This window comes from Petromyzon marinus, chromosome 33 (genome assembly GCF_048934315.1).
Source record: "Petromyzon marinus isolate PM22_M1 ecotype Great Lakes invasive population chromosome 33, UKy_Petmar_22M1.pri1.0, whole genome shotgun sequence".
Lineage (NCBI taxonomy): Eukaryota > Metazoa > Chordata > Hyperoartia > Petromyzontiformes > Petromyzontidae > Petromyzon > Petromyzon marinus.
The window spans coordinates 13,972,477-13,993,430 of NC_133699.1; the positions used below are offsets into that span (position 1 = coordinate 13,972,477).

A 20,954-nucleotide genomic window follows, 5' to 3' on the forward strand; every position below is an offset into this window, starting at 1 on the left:
ACCCTAGCGTGAGATGGCTCGTGTGCGTGACGTTATCGCCGACTGGAAACTCTCCGGGGCACGATCGCATGACGTCATTTACCCATTCTCCCCCCCCGGAGGCGTGACGTCACTGCGTGTTTGACACTCGGGCCTGCCGCACGTTGCAGAGACGGCGCGCCGAAGAGAGTTGTCCCTCGCCCGCCACCAACCCTCACGAGCCCCCGGTGGTGCAGGCGAGGACTTTGCAAGGCCTGCACCTTGACGTCACTTGATTCGGGCGACGAGTGAGGAGACCCAAGAGAGAGATAAGAGAGAGAGAGCGAGAGCAGGGGCCGCCTAGGCGAGCGAGGCCCGGAGTGAGGAGCGAGGCACGCGTGAGGGAGCGGGCGAGTTGCTGCGCGCCATGGAACTCACGGCGCTCGGGGGAGACGCGGGGGACGCCATCCGCGACCTGGGGTGAGGACGCAGAGACCACTTCGTGGGTGACACGAGGGGAGAGAATAGCGCAGTCCCAACGGCAGTGTCAGTGCAGTGGGCACGTTTCATTTCACCCTTCGTCTTGTCGGCGTCTGCGTGTGCGCAATGCCCAAGAGTGAGCCCAGTGTGTCCCTCATGTCTGTCCCCCTTCCCCCCACCGTGTGTGTGGCCGTGCCTGCCCAACCCAGGTACGCGCTGCCCGCGGGCGGCGTGCAGGACGTGTGTCAGCTGGCGGACGGAGGCCCGGCCTCGCCCGACTTCACGCAGCTCTGTGCCTGGCTCACCAATCAACTCCGCGCCGTGTCTCCTCTGGAGGAGAGCCTCACACCCACCAGCGGTGAGACCCCCTCGCCAGCGATGGGCCTCGCTGCGGATGAGGACGTTGAATCGAGAGGTCTTTGGTTACGCAGTCGAGCAGGGGGGTTATCGGCCTGCCTCGCATTTTCCGTGGACCCTGAAGAATCATTCACAGCCGTGTCGTGTTTTTGTGCGTGGTGGTACATACTACACCTGGAGAGATGTTCATCATCGGGCTAACAAGGAAAGTATTTTCGCTGAGCCTCAAGATACTGTTCAGGAGGGTCCTGCCAACTGTTTGCATTAGGAGGGGGGCGATGCGTAATTGAAATTGAGTAATTTCCAAGTAATTTTCAACTTTGGGATGTTTGGCCGACACCATTTACTTTGTAATTGGAGAGGAAACTCATGCTGAAGAGGGGGAGAACATACAAACTCCACACAAAGGCACCTGATTTGGGAATCAAACTAAGGATAATTTTCCTGTGAGGCACGAGAGTGACACAGCTGCCCCACCATGCCACCCAAAACAACTCCCCATCCATCGTGGCCCCTCTTCAGCTGGCTAACCCTTGCAGGTTCTGTAAGGCGACCGCTGATGGTTGCCCCAACCCTCGAAGCATTTGTGACTGCAGCTTGTCACATCTGAGCCATCTCGCCTGGAGCCATTGGCTAATTTCTATACCTGTCAACAACCCATATGGTTTACCCGTATTCTTGTACAGGGAAATTGAGTTTTCAGGTCCATACGGCGTACAGCTGTTTCAATAAAGGTAAAATAAATGTCTGTTTTTCTCCCGTGTGATCGGACTTCGTAGGATGAACGTTGACCAATAAGGTCTGAATTGGTCTGTAATAAGGTAGGGAACCGATAAAGGGTTGATAGGTATGCAGTTCACAACTATAGACTATCACGACATTTACAAGTACAGTATTCACAAATTGACCTGGGCCTTTGCAAACAAACAGGCGCTCGCTAACAGCGCTTCCCGTCAACAGTCATGTATTCATACTGGAGGAATCCGATGAGCTATAAAGCTCTTTTTTTACACATGTTCTGTATTGGTCTGGAATAAAATATGCACTGATAAGGGGTTGACAGGTATGAATTTATACTCATTGGTTCTTTTGGTAAAGTCACGTAGATAGAAAATAATACATACAAATAATAGATCACGACGTTTCGATCGCAACAACAAGCGATCGTCTTCAGGTGAAAGAAACAGACTGCTGTGGACGAGGCCTTATATATGTAACGCCATGAACACACGGTGTGCTTACCTGCACTAGCGGACATACGTCAGTAGGGGGTGATATGTGGGCCACCGAGGTTCCCCAGACCCCAAGAGGGGGGCTGGGGGAATATTCTAGGATCCCTTGGAACACTCTGGAAGGGAGGCATGGCCAGGGGCGGAGAGACCCTAGGAGGTGTATAAAAGCCGGACCTCTGAACGGGTTCGGCAGTCGTCCTCAAGCCGAAGACAGAAGACTAGGTTTAGAATAGGACCCTGGGACCCCCAGTCCCGCTGTCCTTCTAAGGGCCGGGACTGAGGTGGGCCAGTGGCCAGGACCCGATGACCTTGGCTGGGTCGGGTCAGGATAGCGTCCCCTAGGGCCCCTAGCCGGAGGGCTGAGTGTAGAGTGGGCCCCAGTGTTAGGAGGCACGATAGCCCGGAGGCCATACCTCCCCAGGTAGCAGGTGTAAGGGGCCATTGCCCTTTGTAGTCAGGACCTTGCTTTTAGTTATTTGTTAAGTGAACTGTTGCCTCAAGTACCGGCTCTCCCTCGTTTTTGAGCTCACTACATATAGACAGCGCGGGGGGGGTGGGGGGGGGTGCCGCATCAGGTAAGAGAGGGGGCTAGAGATTGTGAGAGATTAGTATGTACCCGAGAGGGGGGGAAGGGGTTGCCGCATCGGGCAAGAGGGTGGGGGCGAGAGATTGTGAGAGATTAGCATGTAGGGTATGTGAGAATGAGAGTGCAATCCAAAGGGCAAGTGAGAGTGTGCAATGAAATGAGGGCATGTGTGGAAAGAGTTTGCAATCCCACGAGGGCTTAGGTGAGAGAGAGAAGAAAGCTGAGCCATCAAACTTAGCAAAACTTAACAATGAAATGCAACTCAGAGAGTCGGCCGACACAATAGTTAAAAGTTTACCTGTTTCCCCTACAGCATTACACACATTTTATTTCATTCGTTGCCAGATTGTGCCATCTTGTGAAACGTAGATGTTTAAAACAATGTAAGATTTGGAAGTGTGGGCCATTATGTGCCAAATACCAAGAGCCCCTGACATCCTTACATATGTAGTGACTGGGAATGTCACTGTGTGGTGCTGGGCTTGCGAGGCCACGGCGGGATGTATACTGTTGTGTGTACACCCCGGATACGGGGTGTAGTACCAGCCCTAGTGGGGGCTTGGGTGAGCTCTGGTTAAGCGCGGTGGCACCACAGCGTGCAGTGCAAGCTCCCGTTGAGAGAGCAAGAGAGTGTCAGCCAGCTAGGGTTACGTTAAGGGCATGATACTCTGGCTGACCTGGGGACATGTGACCGGATGATACTGGAGGGGGGCCACCGGTGGAGGGGGCCAATGGGTGGTCACATGGTCCGAGAAGAACTCTCAAGAGACTTCGGGCAAGGGCGAGAGAGATCGAGAAGGTGGGCGGGGCGAGAGGCGGAGCCAGCCCCAGCCCGATATAAGGGGGGCCCTGAGAGGGGCTCGGGGTTCTTACTGTTGGAGAGGCAGGAGATCCACGTCAAGCTTCAAGAAGCCTCCAGACACGCGGTCTGGGACCCAGCTTGTGGTCTGGACAGAGATAGTGGAACCGTTCTTGATTTGAAGCTTTCGTGACTGCAGGAATCCATACTCTGGTTCTTTCGGTAAAGTCACGTAGTTAGAAATAAAATCAAACGAATCACGACGTTTCAATCGCAACAAAAGCGGTCGTCATCAGGCAAAGGAGTCAGCCTCTAAAAGGCAAACTGTTTATAAAGGTTTGGGGATGGGCATAGCCCAAGTGTATCAACAGCACCAGGAGCATGGGCGGTGCACGAGTGCCAATGCAGCAGCGATGCCAATGCAGCAGCAATGCCAATGCAGTGGGTGAGAGAGCTGCCGTGGCAATAGGTTATCTAGGTAAGAAATTAGGGGAGGAGCAAGGGGAGAGAGAGAGAGAGAGAGGGGGGGTGTGGGGTAGGGGGATGGGGGGGGGCTGCGTGAGCGCTAGGGGGAGAGAGGACGTGAAGCTGGGGGGGGGGGGAAGTGGGCGGGGCTAGAAGTGGGAGGCTGGGAACGCTAGGGATGCGGAGGGAAATTAACTCGGAAAAATAGACTAGTACCCACCAGATATGATGGAACAACCATAAACGGTTAAGGTTTTAACTGGTTAATAACGTCCTTCCAATGATTGCTCAATTTGTATTAATATTCTCGGTTGAAGTTATGTCTGTTTATATATCTGGATGCTTCATGAACAAACCTTTGATAGTAGCCCGAAGGTTTGCAGAGTACCTTGGTCTCGAAAAAAAACGATATCATGCGAGCCCATAGTGTTATAACAATGGTCAGCCACGGCAGAGGCATTGGTTCTTCCGTGTTTCAGATCTGCCTTGTGTTCGCGAACATGGTCCGAGACATGTTTCATTTCCCCAATGTAATTGCTACCGCAAGGAAACTCAGTTTGTAGACTCCAAGATATTGCATATCAGGAATGAATCCTTCACAGATGGGATTCGATCACGGATTTTGTGTACTGTATTGAATCGGACCTGGATCTTGTGTTTGTTTAAGATTTTGGAAATCTTTTTGGTAACACCTGCTATGTATGGTAACGTGATGGTATTGATCGGCTTCTCAGGAGGTTGTTTTTCCATGGTTGGAGAAACAGCTTCGCGAATAATGCAGTCCGAGTACCCATTCATCTTGTGTTTGTTTAAGATTTTGGAAATCTTTTTGGTAACACCTGCTATGTATGGTAACGTTATGGTTTTGATTGGCTTCTCAGGAGGTGTTTCTCCATGGCTGGAGAAACAGCTTTGCGAATAATGCGGTCCGAGTACCCATTCATCTTGAGGGCCGGATGTACGTGTTCCAGTTCACTGGCTACACTACACCATAGGGCCACTGCATTTCTGACTAACACCATCTAGCCAGTGAACTAGAACACGTACAGCAGGCCCTCAAGATTAATGGGTACTCAGACTGCATTATTCGCGAAGCTGTTTTTCCAACCATGAAGAAACAACCCCCTGAGAAGCTGACCAAAACCATCACGTTTCCATACATAGCAGGTGTTGCCAAAATATTTCCAAAATCTTAAACAAACACAAGATCCCGGTCCGATTCAATACAGTACACATAATCCGTGATCGAATCCCATCTGTGAAGGATGTCATTCCTGACATGCAATATCCTGGAGTCTACAAACTGAGTTGTACCTGCGGTAGCAGTTACATTGGGGAAACAAAACGACATGTCTCGGACCGTGTTCGCGAACACAAGGCAGATCTGAAACACGGCAGAACCACTACCTCTGCCGTGGCTGACCATTGTTATAACGCTGTGGGCTTGCATGATATTGTTTTTTCCGAGACCAAGGTACTCTGCAAACCTTCGGGTTACAATCAAATGTTTGTTCATGAAGCCATCCAGATATATAAACATAGACATAACTTGAGCCGAGAAGATGGATACAAATTGAACAATCATTGGAAGGATGTTAATAACCAGGTAAAACCTTAACTGGTTATGGTTGTTCCATCACATCTGGTGGGTACTAGTATATTTTTCCGAGTTAATTTCCCCCCGCATCCCTAGCGTTCCCAGCCTCCCACTTCTAGCCCCGCCCACTTCCCCCCCCCAGCTTCACGTCCTCTCTTCCCCTAGCGCTCACGCAGCACCTCCTCATCCCCCTACCCCACACCCCCCCCTCTCTCTCCCCCCTTGCTCCTCCCCCCCCCTTTCTTACCTATATAACCTCTTGCCACGGCAGCTCTCTCACCCACTGCATTGACATTGTTGCTGCATTGCTGCTACATTGGCATTGTTGCTGCATTGGCATCGTTGCTGCATTGGCACTCGTGCACCGCCCATGCTCCTGGTGCTGTTGATACACTTGGGCTACGCCCATCCCCAAACCTTGATAAAACAGTTTGCCTTTAGAGGCTGACTCCTTTGCCTGATGACGACCGCTTGTGTTGCGATCGAAACGTCATGATTTGTTTGATTTTATTTCTAACTATGTGACTTTACCGAAAGAACCAAAAAGTGTGTCTAGTTCCGCCGTAGCGTGGTTAGTTGGGTGGTCACCACCCGAAAAAATGTTGTGTCAATAGCTTGGAGTGTGTTGTGTTAATAGCCCTGGAGTATGTTGTGCTAAGTTAATAAACATGTTGCTCCCAAGACAATGTCTGCGACTCAGTTGGACTCACTACACATACAATGAAGCCATGAATTTCGAGCAGCGCATGGAATGCACAAATAAATTATCCTCACAATGTTAAAATGTAAGCTACCCAATTTGCAGATACAGTTGACTCTCGATAATTTTCTGCGCTAATGACGGTGAGGATGCCCGCGGATAATAAAAAAATAAAAACAAATAAAAAAACGCAAATAATAAATAAATATAAATTTCCCACGGATCTCTGCCAAAAGCACACCAAAATACAAAATACATTCATGCACATATATGATTTAGCGGTTTTGGTACAGGGTTACCCCAACTTTGGGGTGTTCATGTTTGAATGGGGAGTGATACTCGTAGCACACTTACTGCATTTTGTACTGCGCTGTGTACTGTGTTGTGTACTGAATTATGTACTGGGTTGTGTATTGTGTTGTGGACTGTGTTGGAACACAGACCCCGAGGAGGCGGAAACCTTCCAGCTGGAGGTGAGCGGTCTCATGGCGGAGCTGTGCTGCCCGTACCCGGCGCTCACCACTGGTGACGCCACGAAGCGACTGAGCTCGGCCCAGCCCTGCCTGCAGCTCCTCTGTAAGCAGCACCCACGTGGTGGAAAGGCAATTGCCCCACTCAAATAGGTGGGAGTGCAGCAAGAGATGCGAGAGCTATAGGTGATGGACAAGAGGGGTGGGAGGTAGGGGACATGGGGAAGGCAGATATTGGCCTAGGAAGTCGGAAAGATAACTATTAAATAACCACATGAAAGGATAATGATTAAATAGAGAGCAAGCGTAAAACAAAGAGAGGTCCTTCTGGTTATAAACAAAGAGTGGGGATTGGGACGGGGTGGGTTGGGGGATACAGAAGAGATAAGCTGCATGGCTGAGGAGGAAGATACAAAGGAGAGGGGTGAACAGTGAAGAAAGGGTTGGCACTGGAGGTAGAGAAGGTGAGACCACACTGGTGGGCAGGCATTGAGTTAGCAGAGGCATGGCAGTCGGGCGTAGCACATCACTGTCTCCCTCCTTGTAGTGTGTTACCGTGTCCCTCACTGCCGCGCACAGTGTTCCTCGCGACGGAGCTGCAGGCAGCGCGCGTGCTGAGGGCAAGGCAGGCGTCCCAGCAGGCACCGCCAGCGCAGGGAGAGCTCAGCGTTGAGCTCGGAGCCATCTGCTGCTGTCTGGAGCTGGGGGAGCAGCCGGTGGCTGACGATTCCGCGTGCATCTTCACCCCTATCCAGGACAAGGTGCATGCTCTAGTGTACAGGTTGTGCACCGTCGGCATTATGGGCTACGGTTTCTGCAGACCACCCCCGAGGTCTGCAATAAATGAATGAAATCAGTTGCAATAGGTGGGCAAGCAGAGAGCAATTCTAAGAATATTCATTGTTGTGCTGTGCATCTATGCTCCCCTGTCTATGCTCCCCCGACTTCACCGACCCGCAATGACCAGCATGGTAAAGTCATGTCATGTAGGCATAACTTTGCGCTGCCATGAAGTCTACTTCTACATATGTATTGTTTGTTGGGGAGGTGCATACACTGTATTTTAATTACCATAGACATCTTATATTTAGCTTTGCAACTTTAAATTACTTTTGAAGCCAACAACCATCCAGTGTGGTCAATTATGGTATAATCGCCAAAATCATCATGGCTGATTATAATTTAGGGATCCTGGTTTAAGAAGCACAACCATTCTAAGTCTGTGCCAAATATGCACTCTTTTATTTCCATGTGTCTTGATGCTCATGGCCATGTAGATGGCTCAATGGTTCATGGCTGTGTGGACACAGAAGTGGCACTGCTGAGGTGTTGGATTCAGTATGAAAAAGGAATCTCCGGTGTCGCGACGAGATTTTCCAAATACAATTACCGCAGTCTGGCTCTAAGCATAAGTTGGTACGTCTATATTTGTAGGGCGAAATTTGTTAATTTCTTCAATTGATAAGACGGAGCAAAGCAATTATTTGTCTTTAAGAGCTGAAGAGTGTGTAGGTTAGTTTTTTTGTATTTAGTCCATTAATGGTTGAGAAGGCTGATAATTTTGCCTCTTGGTTGGTCCACAAAGAACTCGGTTTTCATGTCTGTACAGGCACCCAGAATGGGTGACTGTTTTTTATCTACTTAAGTGCTCATAAGACAAAAATGAAGAACATTTATAGCATTTCAGGAAGGCGTTAAATCCTATGTCAGCTGATTTGACGTGACTAAGTCATCCAATTCAAGAGACTGTTTTTGTTTTTTTCCAGGAGTCATGTGAACCCATCACTATTACATGTATGAATCAAAACGATCAATGTGAACAAATGAGCCACCTTCATGGGCATCTTCTTTGTGGACAAGCACCCCTGGCTTTGTGTTAGCGACTATACGTAAACTTCATGTGCTATAAATTTTCACTTATTATAATTATTCTTAGCTCTTTCGGTAAAGTCACGTTGAAGGGAAACAATAAAATATATATAAAACAATAAAAATTATCACGACGTTTCGACCGTAACACAAACGGTCGTCATCAGGTGTGAAAAGCAACGACAAGAAACATTTGGAAGAAGTGGCGGTCTGCATTTATTTATTTATTTATTAAACGGTGCATTTATTTAAAAAACGTTTGCGCCACGAGCAGCGATTTGGCAGTTTGTTTAGAAGGACGAGTCCATCTATGTTCTCAAAAGAGGGGGGAGACGAAAAATTAATGTATGCTGTCTGAAAGCCACCGTAAGCGTGAACAATCAATTAAGACATGAAATGGTTTATCAAATCCTTCCAATGATTGTTAAGCCAGAATCCATCTTCTTGGTTGAAATTGTCTCTGTGCTTGTATATGTGGATAGCCTCATGAACGAATCTCTCATGGTAGCCAGATGGCTTACAAAGAACCTCTGTCTTGGAGAAGTCAATGTCATGTGAGCCTACTGAATTATAACAATGATCTGCCACGGCCGAGGTGTTGGTCCTACCGTGTTTGAGGTCTGCTTTGTATTCACGAATGCGGTCCGAGACATGGCGTTTGGTTTCTCCAATGTAACTACTACCACAGAGGCAACTTAGTTTGTAGACGCCAGGGTACTGTATGTCCGGAATCACATCTTTTACAGATGGAACCAGATCACGGATTTTATGTAATGTGTTGAAACGGACCTGGATCTTGTGTTTATTCAGGATTTTGGAGATCTTTTTTGTGATCCCCGCAATGTAGGGTAAGGTGATGGTTTTGAAAGGCTCCTCAAGAGGGTCCTTCATGGTTTGTAAGCCATCTGGCTACCATGAGAGATTCGTTCATGAGGCTATCCACATATACAAGCACAGAGACAATTTCAACCGAGAAGATGGATTCTGGCTTAGCAATCATTAGAAGGATTTGATAAACCATTTCACGTCTTAATTGATTGTTCGCGCTTACGGTGGCTTTCAGACAGCATACATTAATTTTTCGTCTCCCCCCTCCTCTTTTGAGAACATAGATGGACTCGTCCTTCTAAACAAACTTCCAAATCGCTGCTCGTGGCGCAAACGTTTTTTAAGTAAATAAATGCACCGTTTAATAAATAAATAAATGCAAACCGCCACTTCTTTCAACTGTTTCTTGCCGTTGCTTTTCACACCTGATGACGACCGTTTGTGTTATGGTCGAAACGTCGTGATAATTTTCATTGTTTTATATATATTTTATTATTTAATTGTTTCCCTTCAACGTGACTTTACCGAAAGAGCTAAGAATATGAATTACTGCAGTCACGAAAGCTTTAAATCAAAATGTATTATAACTATTTTATGCATGTATTGTGAGCTCAACAATTGATATTAACAAACAAATCTTGAATATATGCAACATCATGGGACCAGTTCTTATAAGACCAGTCGTTATGAACTCTTGTATGAAGCTGATTGTGGTAGTTGGTGCGCGATTTCCCATGCTGTCACTGGTATGCAGGTGGTGCAGGTGCTGGGCAAACTCCCAGGGGCCACGATGGAGAAGCCTCTCCTGCAGGCCGAGCTGTCACCCCCACAGTGGGCACGAGCTACACCACACTCGCACCACACACACCATTCACATTGCTAACCACACACACCATTCACATTGCTAATCACACATTCACACATTGACCACACACTACTCACACCGGTCACACATGACACCACTCAACCAGTCAATGCTCACTCACTTGACACACACTTATCACTCACATTGTTCCCCCACCAATCACCACACACACACCACACACACCACACACGTACTCATCACACATACACACTCATCACACATACACACCAAACATCCACTCACCAAAACACACACCACTCACACCATACCTTTAACACCCTCATGCCACTCACACAACTTCCTGTGGTGGTGTAGTGGTGGTTACTTGGTTGTAATGTAGGATTGTGGTAGAGAGTAGTGGCTGTATGGAGGTTGTGGTGTGGCTATTGAGAAATGGCCTTTAATATAGGCTATTGTGATGTTGTGTAGTGTTAGGTGGTTTGGTTGTTTGGGGATTTGGTGGTGGTGTAGTGGCATATTAATTGTATGGAGATGGTGTGCAGGTGGTGTGTTGATGTTGTGGTGGTATGGTGGTAATGTGATGTAGTGTGTGGTGGTGTATCATACTATGGTAGGTTGTGTTGTATGGCAGCGTCATGTGGTTGCATGGTGGTTAGTGCACTTCTACAATACTAGTAGTGTACGTTTAATACCTGTGTGCAAACTACTGTCGGGGCTAATAGTGCAGGCTTTTTTTCTGTATGTGCGTGTTGTTTTCAGGAAAGGCTGGAAAACATTAATCAAGTGATGCTCAGCGAGTATGAACTGCGGAGGAAGATGTTGCTGAAGCGTCTTGACGTCACAGTGCAGTCCTTTGGCTGGTCTGAAAAGGCTCAGGTATGGAAAGACTGAACGAACATGAGCTGGACTATTGCCATCACTCATGCTCCTCTACTGATATCTCTTGTGCTGACCTCAACGATAAACACTCCTGAGAAATGGCCTTTAATTACCACTCTGTCGACACCGCACGATGTGTTTATCCAGCTGCTGCTTATTCAGCTTCAACAAAAAAGTGGCTGAAGTTAAAGTTTTCTTTCCATTCTCAATTACATTGCAAACACATGGTGCTAATTTCACACCTGCAGTCGTTTCTCTGTGAACAATGAAACAGTCATGCAGTTGACCAACAGTACACTTGAGTGCCATATTTTATCTCTGATGGGAGACGCATATTCACACTTTCCTATCTGGTGCCAACCCTGAGCACGCTAGTTGTGAGAAACAACTTGAACACGGGTGGCTGCCCAGCATGCACACCCAGCACACCAGCGGTGGTGGCCTCTGTCCGTCTGTCTGGCACGTAAACAGACGCACGTGGACTCGGTGGCACGTGCGTACGTGCCCAAGCGCGCCGCCCTGTCCCCACGGCCGTCCGTGTCGCTGGCCCACGTGCTGGCGGCGCGCGCCGACCTGTCCCGCATCGTGAAGACGACGGGCGGCGATGTGCGCGCACACACGGCCTGCTCCATCAACAAGGTGCTGCCAGCACTCCCCTTGCCGTTTCAACTTGTTGTTCACTTCCAAACCTCCAAATTGATAAGGCATCAATTTGGAGGTTCTCTCGAATGGTTTCCCAGTTGTCACCGCCAGTTCCTCTTTCTGCCTCTCGGTGTAATTCCAGGCATGTGCAGACTGAAGAGCACACGATTTAGAGAAAACACGCATCAGGTTAATGACATCATCTGAACCATTAGGAACTGAGCTTGGACAGGATAAGTTACTTGTAGGGATGATGGGAATATGGTCAAGAATATTGCTGGGTGCCAGTCGAAGACTGGAGTGCGTCTGAAAGAAGGTCCACCGTGGTGATAGAGCGATGAGATCGGTTTGTGTGTTTGTGGGAGGATTCTTACATCGCAGGTTGGTGAGAGGTGGCGGCTTTTTGAGGCCTTCATCCAGCAGTGGATTGACCATGGCTGATTTTAATGACCATTGGCAGTAGCTGCATTTCTGTAAATATTTTTGGTTTTGCAATTCTTTGCAAGTTAATTACTTGTTAACAAAGTAATAACTTTAAATAAAACAAAAATGAATTTCAATAAAAACATATTTTGTATTCTATTACTTTATATTATTTGGGTCTTTCGGTAAAGCCACGTAGATAGAAAAATATAAAATCAAAATATCACGACGTTTCGATCGCAACACAGGCAATCGTCATCAGGTGAAAAAATATAGCGGGAGAGCTGCTGAGGCAGGAAAAATATAGCGGGAGAGCTGCTGAATTAGGATGTTATATGGGTTTGAAATGGGTGTAGCGGAGCTAGAGATGTAATTTGCGTGTAAATTTAAGATCGGAGAGCTGATATACCTCCACTACTACGAAGCTGTGGAGGTGGCCATTGTATTATGAGAGATTAGCATGTCAATCTGTTAATGTAAGATTACAATGGCCACCTCCACAGCTTCGTAATCGTGGAGGTATATCAGCTCTCCGATCTTACATTTATGAATTCCTGCAGTCACGAAAGCTTTAAGTCAAGATTTCTTTATATAGTTTAAAAATCTAAATGGGAAGGAAATATGTTGGAGTAGACAGACAGCCTGCTTAATAACTTAGAGTAGCAGTAAACTGCAAATCAGACCGAGCTTTTATACTCGTCTCATAATATACTGTAACATTCCAAATAACCACAATCATCTGCAAAATCCTGTACTTCGCAGATTTCGCACGGTTCACGACTACTCCCAAAATCCATGGAACTATTGAATTCTGCATGGAGTGGCATAGGAGTTTGCACACAGCTTCATGATCCCAGCAATGCAGCATTCAGTTCAAGCCTTGCAAACCACAATGCACAATTGACATATGACCCTCGCCTGGGCTTTGACGTAAAAATAGTACTGGGTGCGCTGTGTCAACAGACAGATATCTGTGGTGCAGGTTCGAATAGCTGCTTGGTGGAGTCACTCATTTCAGGCATCTCTCCATGGTACAGGCATAGCCCGTTTTACGCCCAGGATGTGTTCCTGAAAACCAGAACGTCAATCGAAAGAGCACTTAAATCAAAGCAATGAGATGGGTTGTGGATCATAACCTGGTATAGAACCTAAAAAGGACACTGATTAACTCATTGCGCATCTCTGCTGTACATTCACCGGTGTGAAAAGTAAGTATATTATTGATATATTAAGATATACAGTGGTACCCCGGAGATCGAACTTAATTCGTTCCAGGTCATTTGAACACCAATTTGTTCGAACACCGAATTAATTTTCCCCATAAGAATGAATGTAAATGACATTAATTGGTTCCAGACACAAGAAATCTCTCATTATAAAGTATTTTTACACGAAGTTTACAGTAATTACATGCATAGAATCATACAAAAAATCAAGAAACACAATAAATGGAATACATGAATAAATATATGGAATAAATGAAATAAATTAACATTGAACTTCACTTTATCTGTAGCAAGGAGAGTTGATGGCTTGAGTGGAAGGTGGTGAGGAGGTGGTGGTGTTGTTATTTTTTAGAAGTGGAGTCCCCTTTGTCTGGGCAAGCGTCATGCACGCTGCTGCCACCACGCTTCTCAGCCGTGTACAGGTTCTTTCAAGTCGCGATTTCCGGTTCGACCTCCGAATTTCGTTCGGTTTCTGGGGCAAAAAATGTACGGAAATACTAAATATGGTTCGAACACCGATTTGTTCGAGTTCTGGTGCGTTCGATCTCCGAGGTTCTACTGTATATCACCTTGTCTATTATACTATATGTATTAGTTTATTATATCAAAATAGTTTTACACTTGTATACATGGTGTCTGACCAGCTGGTTGTGCCTCAGGCTTGTTTTATCTGGGCCGGCCCTCTAGCTGCTACCGTAGGCACACACCAGGCTCAGCATCCCTGGTGAGTCGGGACAGTCAGCAGCTGCCAACGCCGAACCCCAGGCGGCGGTTAACTAACCCGGAAAACTCTGCTTGTCTGAGCCTGGGCATGTGGAACTCCTGGTGGAGGAAATTCCATCAAAAGGGTCTTTAGACGTTCCACTGCAACCAGGACCATCTCCAGTCGTCTTGACTACGTCTTTCCACTGGGTACAGATGGGGCTGGTCGAGAGAGTGAGGTTGACGCTGCGCAAATCACCCTCACTTAATTCCAAGTTCTTTGCGCAATTCATGGCACTTTACCATCATCATTATCCAAGTCCTGTGGCGATGGGCGAGTGACGAAGCAGCAGGCACGGATATGCTGGAAGCTGTAGCCGCAAACCTGCACGCAGGCGGCTCAGGATATTGGTCGTTCCCTCACTGGACCAAAGCAGCAGTGAAGTCCGGCAGCACGCTGAGTGACTGAGCAGCCCTATTCAGGATCACACTGCTCACCTCCATAGTGAGGAAAGGGTTAGAAAAGGTACCCTAAACATTGCCTGCTTCAAAACATCCTGGCCAGCCTACCGCAGTTGGCGGGATCCCATACCTGCGGTCGAAAAACAAATAGAATGAAAAAAACCAAAGTGATACCACTCACTGTTGGCGCCTGGAATGTGTGCACTTTGATGGACACATCCGGATCAAAGAGACCTGAGAGACGCACCGCCCTCGTGGGCAGAGAGCTAGCCAGATACAATGTGGTTGTTGCTGCCCTTAGTGAGACCCGACTGGCCAATACTGGACAGGTGACCGAAGTGGGTGCAGGTTACAAATTGTTCTGGAGCGGACGAGGCCAGGAGGAGAGACGTGATGCTGGTGTTGGTTTTGCAGTAAAAAACCACCTGGTCAACCAACTGGCAAGCCTATCCAAAGGTATAAACGACCGTTTAATGACCCTAAAGCTCCACCTATTGAGTAAAAAGGCCACCATCATCAGTGCCTATGCCCCTACCATGACCAACTCTGACGAGATCAAAACTAAGTTTTATAATGACCTGGAAGTCATTATTGCTGCCACAGCCAGCTCTGACAAACTCCTGATACTTGGTGACTTCAATGCCAGAGTTGGAAGTGACCATCAATCATGGAATGGAGTCATAGGTGCACATGGCATTGGAAAATGTAACAGCAACGGCCTTCTGCTGCTGAAAACATGCTCTGAATTTGATCTGCTCGTCACCAACACGATATTCCAACTACCAAAGCGCAAGAAAACTTCATGGATGCATCCTCGTTCACACCACTGGCACTTGATTGACTCCGTCATCATGAGGAGGAGTGACTACGATGTCAGGGTGACCAAGGCAATGTGTGGCGCTGAATGTTGGACTGACCATCGTCTCCTCTCCAAACTCAACATCCAGATTAAGCCTCCCAGACGCCCACAAGGAAAAAGACGTCTCAAGCATCTTAACATCACTCGCCTACAACAGGAACACACCAGACTGCCCTTTGTTGAGGCTCTAGACCATCACCTGGAGTCTCTAAGCTTCGAGCATACAGACGCTGAGGCAGACTGGACTGCTCTCAAGACCATGCATTCTACAGCCCTTGAATCACTTGGTGTTCCCATACGTACAATCACTTGGTGTTCCCATACCTACGCTGAGAGTAACAACACCAAGTGCCTCTATGATGCACTCAATCAGGTCTATGGTCCACAATTCTCAGGAACTTCACCTCTCCTGAATGCAGATGGAACAACACTCCTCACAGAGAAGGACAAAATACTTGCAAGGTGGGCTGAACACTTCAGCGCAGTCCTCAACCAGCCATCGTGCATAAATGAGGAGGCAATTGCGAGACTGCCTCAAGTTGAAATAAACCAGTCCCTTGCTGTTCTACCATCCATTGAGGAAACCAGCAAAGCCATAAGCCTCCTCTCATCAGGCAAAGCTCCAGGGTCCGATGCCATTCCCGCGGAAATCTAGAAGGCTGGAGGGCCTCGCTTAGCCGAGAACCTGACCGACCTCTTCCAGTCTCTGTGGAAATTAGAAGCCGTTCCCCTGGAGTTCAAGGATGCCTCTATAGTCCATCTCTATAAGAGTAAAGGCAATCGGCAGGTCTGCGACAACCATAGAGGCATCTCCATATTATCAATCGCTGGCAAAATCTTGGCAAGAATCCTTCTGAACCGCCTAATTGTCCACCTAGACCAGGGTCTGCTACCTGAGAAGGTGGTTTCAAGGGATCTCCGATATACATAGGGGTTGGGGACTGGAAAGTTGTGACTTTTAACGAAACAATTTATAATGGGGACTTTTTCCCCATCGGAATACATGGAAATGGGGAGGGGATAGCGACCGTAAGAGCGTAAACATTGCCTTTGCGATGCAAAGTTGGGCAATATCTCCCACAACAAGCAATGGAATTAGGTAGGAATAAGGGACCATACCTAAGGGAAATGTTGTGTTTCATAACGAGCAACTACAATACGTACCTTATGTACAGAAAACCAGGTACTGTACATGCACTATACTGTACAACACAATGTATACATTTATAACCAATTCTGAGTTCAAGAACCGTTAAACAGCATTGATACTGATCAAACACTTAATTTAAAACCATTTTTATGAGCATTTAGATGCAGCCCTGTACACTTGAAAAATTTTCCTTCATTAATATAAAAGTATTTGTTAAAATTTTAAGCAGTGACTCAAACAGAAAACCATTTTTAGTATAAAAAAGCACAATCCTATACAGCATTTTAAAAAAATGTCTTGACCTATGATTTTTATGATCTTACCTTGCGAAATGGATGAATTGCATTGTAGGGTTGCGACAATATTTGGCGACAAAGTCCGCGCCGATTACAAAGAGCACACTCGGTACACGCGCGAGAGAACACGATGAGACTTAATAGATGGTGGTGCTTGGCGCAAGTTGTACAGTACTTATACACCCCCCACCCAGAGCCGACTTCAGTCGAGTCGAAAATGATAATCGGAAACTATAATCGTCACTGGTATTGGCCGTGAGCGGCAATTGAAGTCGGCGCGCCGGGCTCGTAGCGCAGCACGCTAACCGCTACACTCCCGCGCACAAATGTTTTCGACTCAAAAACGACGTAAATTCGGGGACATTTGACGTGTTCCTCAAAAAGTCGGCTTTGTGAGTGCGAAACAGCTTATATCGAGACAACGTATATTGGGGACCCCCTGTATGTGGTAAAGAAAATATGAATCAAGAACACAGGAAAGGCTAGCCAGTCAGAGATGCTAATGCTTGGGCTCCATCTGGCACCATAAAACGTAAAAAAAACGTGGGGCTTCATGCTTAAGTTTGAAAATGTCGATTACGTTATGGCGGGGTACACAGAACGTTCAACGGAATTGGGCATAAATAACTTGGGTACGTTACAGCAAAATTACGTAAACTGGGAGGGTGTAAATCAGCATGATACTGGATGTTGGTGCTCATCTGTTCGTGTGTGTGTGTGTGAACCATGTGCTGTGCAGGTGCTCATGGGACGGGTCCCCGACAGGGGGGGCCGTCCCCGGGAGATGGGCCCTCCCGCTCCCGACATGCCCTTCTGGCAGAAACGGCAGAACGACCCACGCGGAGGCCGTGGTCGAGGAGGAGGCGGCGGTTGGCAGGGGGGCAGCCGGGGGGGCCAGGGTGGGGGCCAGGGTGGGTGGCAAGGCGGTGGCTACAGTGGTGGCCGTGGGGACTGGGGTGGGGGTGGCCGTGGAGGGCGGCGTGGTCAAGGCAAATGGTGACGTCACTGAAGCTTGCCATGAGCATGCACCACGCTCCGTTATTGCGTGGAATTTTTTTATTTTTTCAAGAGTACCACTTTTGATGAATGATCAGCTTGGGTATTTTAATACCACTATAAATTAAAATTGCTACCCTTTAATATAGTTCACACGATGCTGGTAAAGTGAGGCTGGTATACAAATTACGACTAATTTGAGGACCCCTTGTGCAGAGAAGTATTTTTTTTGTTGCATTGGAACGAGGGGGGGAGTGGTTACGGGAAAAATAAGTGCAAAAAGTCAGAGACGTCAACGATGGTTATGCAAAAATTTAGTTCGCCCTGCATCCCTTGTATAAACTCCTAGCCGGGTGTGCTGGGTTCATCACGTGTGCGATTCCCTCCCCGTTTATCCAAAGTCAATTGTAAGACATTGCAAGTGTTTCCCAGACGATATATTTTAAAATATTTAGCTGGGCAATGTGTGTTTTTACATTTTCTCCTATCCTGCACACATTTCTTTTAGAGGCTATCAGAATGTTTTTTTTTTATGTTGGCTTATTATATAAATTATTCTTCCATACGAAAGAAGATTAGAAAATTGTGAAGTCATAAATTAATTTACTATTGGAGACGTTTCTTATACACTGCAAAATCTAATTGAATCACATTTAACAAAGTCGATTTCTTTTATATTTGGATTCTTTTGAGTTATGACTGTGATTAAGTGTGGCCTGCGTTTGTTGTATTTTTTTAAAAGATCACTCCGTTGTAGTTGTTCAACATTAAGGTACAGTCTATTTCAGTGTTATGCGAATGATCAAGTATTTGCTGCTGTTGAATGGCTGTAGAGAACTGAACCATTGTTTTTCGCAGCATATAAAAGCATTGTAAAGTTAGGCCCTAATCCACTGTGCTTGCCCTTAGTTGTGCTTTGTGTACTGAATGGAGTACACCGACACACAGTAAAGCCTCCTCGTGCTGGGCAGGACGACAGCACTCGGTAACAGATCTTTGGTCAGTTCATGTCCGCACCGTTCATTTAACCAAGTGAGAGCATGTACAGATTAAAGTACTATTGTTGAAGGATATGGAAATGCTTTCATCCAACAGTGGACTGATTATGGCTGGTGATAATTTAGAAAATAGGTAGTCATTTTAAGTGGGAATACTATTTTGCAGTTGAATATTTTGTATTTAATGTGTGCCAACACTTGTAGATAAACAGCAAGACTGCTGTGATCTCTGACATCCACGATACAGCAGAGTCACTTTGCTCTCGGAAATAGACAGGGCACTGGAGGAACTGAACGGCCAACTGCAGCAGGGGTGGCACAGTGCCTGGGTTTGATTCTCGACTCGGATGCCTTTCTGCGTGGAGTTTGTATGTTCTCCGCCTGTTCTGATTTTTTTCTCTCCGAGTTCTTCGGTGTTATCCTGTCGCTAAAATATACTGGTATTGGCCAAACATCCCAATTCTGAAAGATTCTATTAAGATTATTCAATGGGGATTTCACAACTTGGTAGGACACTCCTGAATAAGAATTGAGACTCGTTGAAACTTTCCTGGGTAAACAGGCATAAATAAATACTAAGTAAACTTTTATTTCACCAGGTAAAGCCCACTTAGCTATGTTTTCAGAAGCGATCTGGCCACAAACGAAAGCTGAAGTGGCTTATCACGTATAAATTTATCGCAGCCAAATATTCTAAACTTGTTTTTAAATATGGAGGGAAAAACCAGAGGACCCGGAGAAAAATCCACACGACTACTGGGAGAACATGCAAACTCCAAAAATATAGGCGTCAGTGTCGGGATCGAACCCACGACCTCCTGTATACCAGGCAAGGTAGTTAACATGTCACCACTGTGGTGCCACATTGCGTCAGTGAAGAGTCTTGACCACTGCTGTGAGCCACGGAATACAACAATGTGAGATCTTTGACACATCTTAATGTTGCCAACAAGTTTTGTCTTCAGTAAGAGGGCATAGATATTGTCTCTTGTATTCTGTCAACAGAACCTGTAGGCAGGGTATGAACAACTGTCGGAAATTGAATATCTTAAGTATTATCACCTGAAATGAGTAAAGCTCTTAGAGGGGCGTCGTGAAGAACTGTTCACAACAGTTGAAACCTTCGTTCAAGCAGAGTTTGGCGACATTCTTGTTAGTGTGACAGTAAACCCTATGCACACGGGGACGATGCTTGCAAGTAACGTTTCCTTGAAGCTGTGCTTCAGAAGGTCAGGTTGCTGTTCATCTCATTCTAAGTGAATTTCTTAGGAGCACCATTAGAAGACCTGCCTAATTCATTCAATAATGTTCCAGGTTTTATTCCCACCCCATACACTTGTAAAACCGTTATTTTCATCTCTATTGTTGCGTGGTTTCTCCTTGGTGTGATCATTATTTAATTAAAGAAATAATTATTTCACACTGCTACAAGAAACAATCATGGTTATGCATTTTTTTAAAGCTGAATTGTGTAAAGACATCTCAACAGTGTTTCTATGATTTATCTGATGTTTTCCAAATTAACATTAAACATGCAAAGTGCATTCCTTATTGGCTCGACCATTTATTTGTACCCATGCCTTGGCTTGCAATCGGAATTTCTGGAGGAGTTTGACTTTGCAGAGGAAGAGAGATGGTGAGGATAGTTTGGGTTATAATATGAAACTAGCTCTAGTAGCTGCACAAGAATAATTTAAGCCCAAAATCAATGGCAATACTTAGTTTGTTGACAACGCCGAGTCTGGATCACTCGGCAAAGTCCCATTAGCCGCCTGAGCCACTCAAACACTTCTCAGATGTTTTGCCTCGTTTGGTCACAGTTGCGTTTTGATATCCTGGTTTGCGAGCAACTCTTTCTCTAGAGAGGTCTGGACTCGCAAGCAGGTGTAACAAAAAAAAACCCCACAATACTCCTGTAGCATATGATGCAAAAGCATGACTTTAGCCACAATAGTGACTTATCGTACACAAGGGTGATGTGCTGCTGTAGTCCAGACAGGCAGGATACAGGATAAACATGCACATGCAGTGTTTGACACCTGCTGTTATCACACACTTTCAAGGTGCTTTGTCCGAGGGTATTTTTAAATGTGACGCTTATTGTATTTTGTTTGTTTTTAAAATGTATTTTGTTATGAAGGTCGATATTTGGCA

At 46.4% G+C, this 20,954-nt stretch overlaps 1 protein-coding gene across 1 annotated transcript; it reads left to right on the plus strand.

The window, feature by feature from the left end:
- Window positions 1–35: 35 nt before the first annotated feature.
- LOC116948505 (protein FAM98A-like) lies at window positions 36–20,344 on the plus strand. Its single transcript, XM_032965234.2, has 8 exons — window positions 36–438; window positions 648–796; window positions 6,616–6,750; window positions 7,224–7,405; window positions 10,096–10,176; window positions 10,927–11,043; window positions 11,518–11,685; window positions 17,546–20,344. Exons 1-8 carry the CDS (start codon window positions 386–388, stop codon window positions 17,804–17,806), a joined length of 1,146 nt encoding a protein of 381 aa, XP_032821125.1. The 5' UTR covers window positions 36–385; the 3' UTR covers window positions 17,807–20,344.
- The last annotated feature ends 610 nt before the right edge of the window (window positions 20,345–20,954 follow it).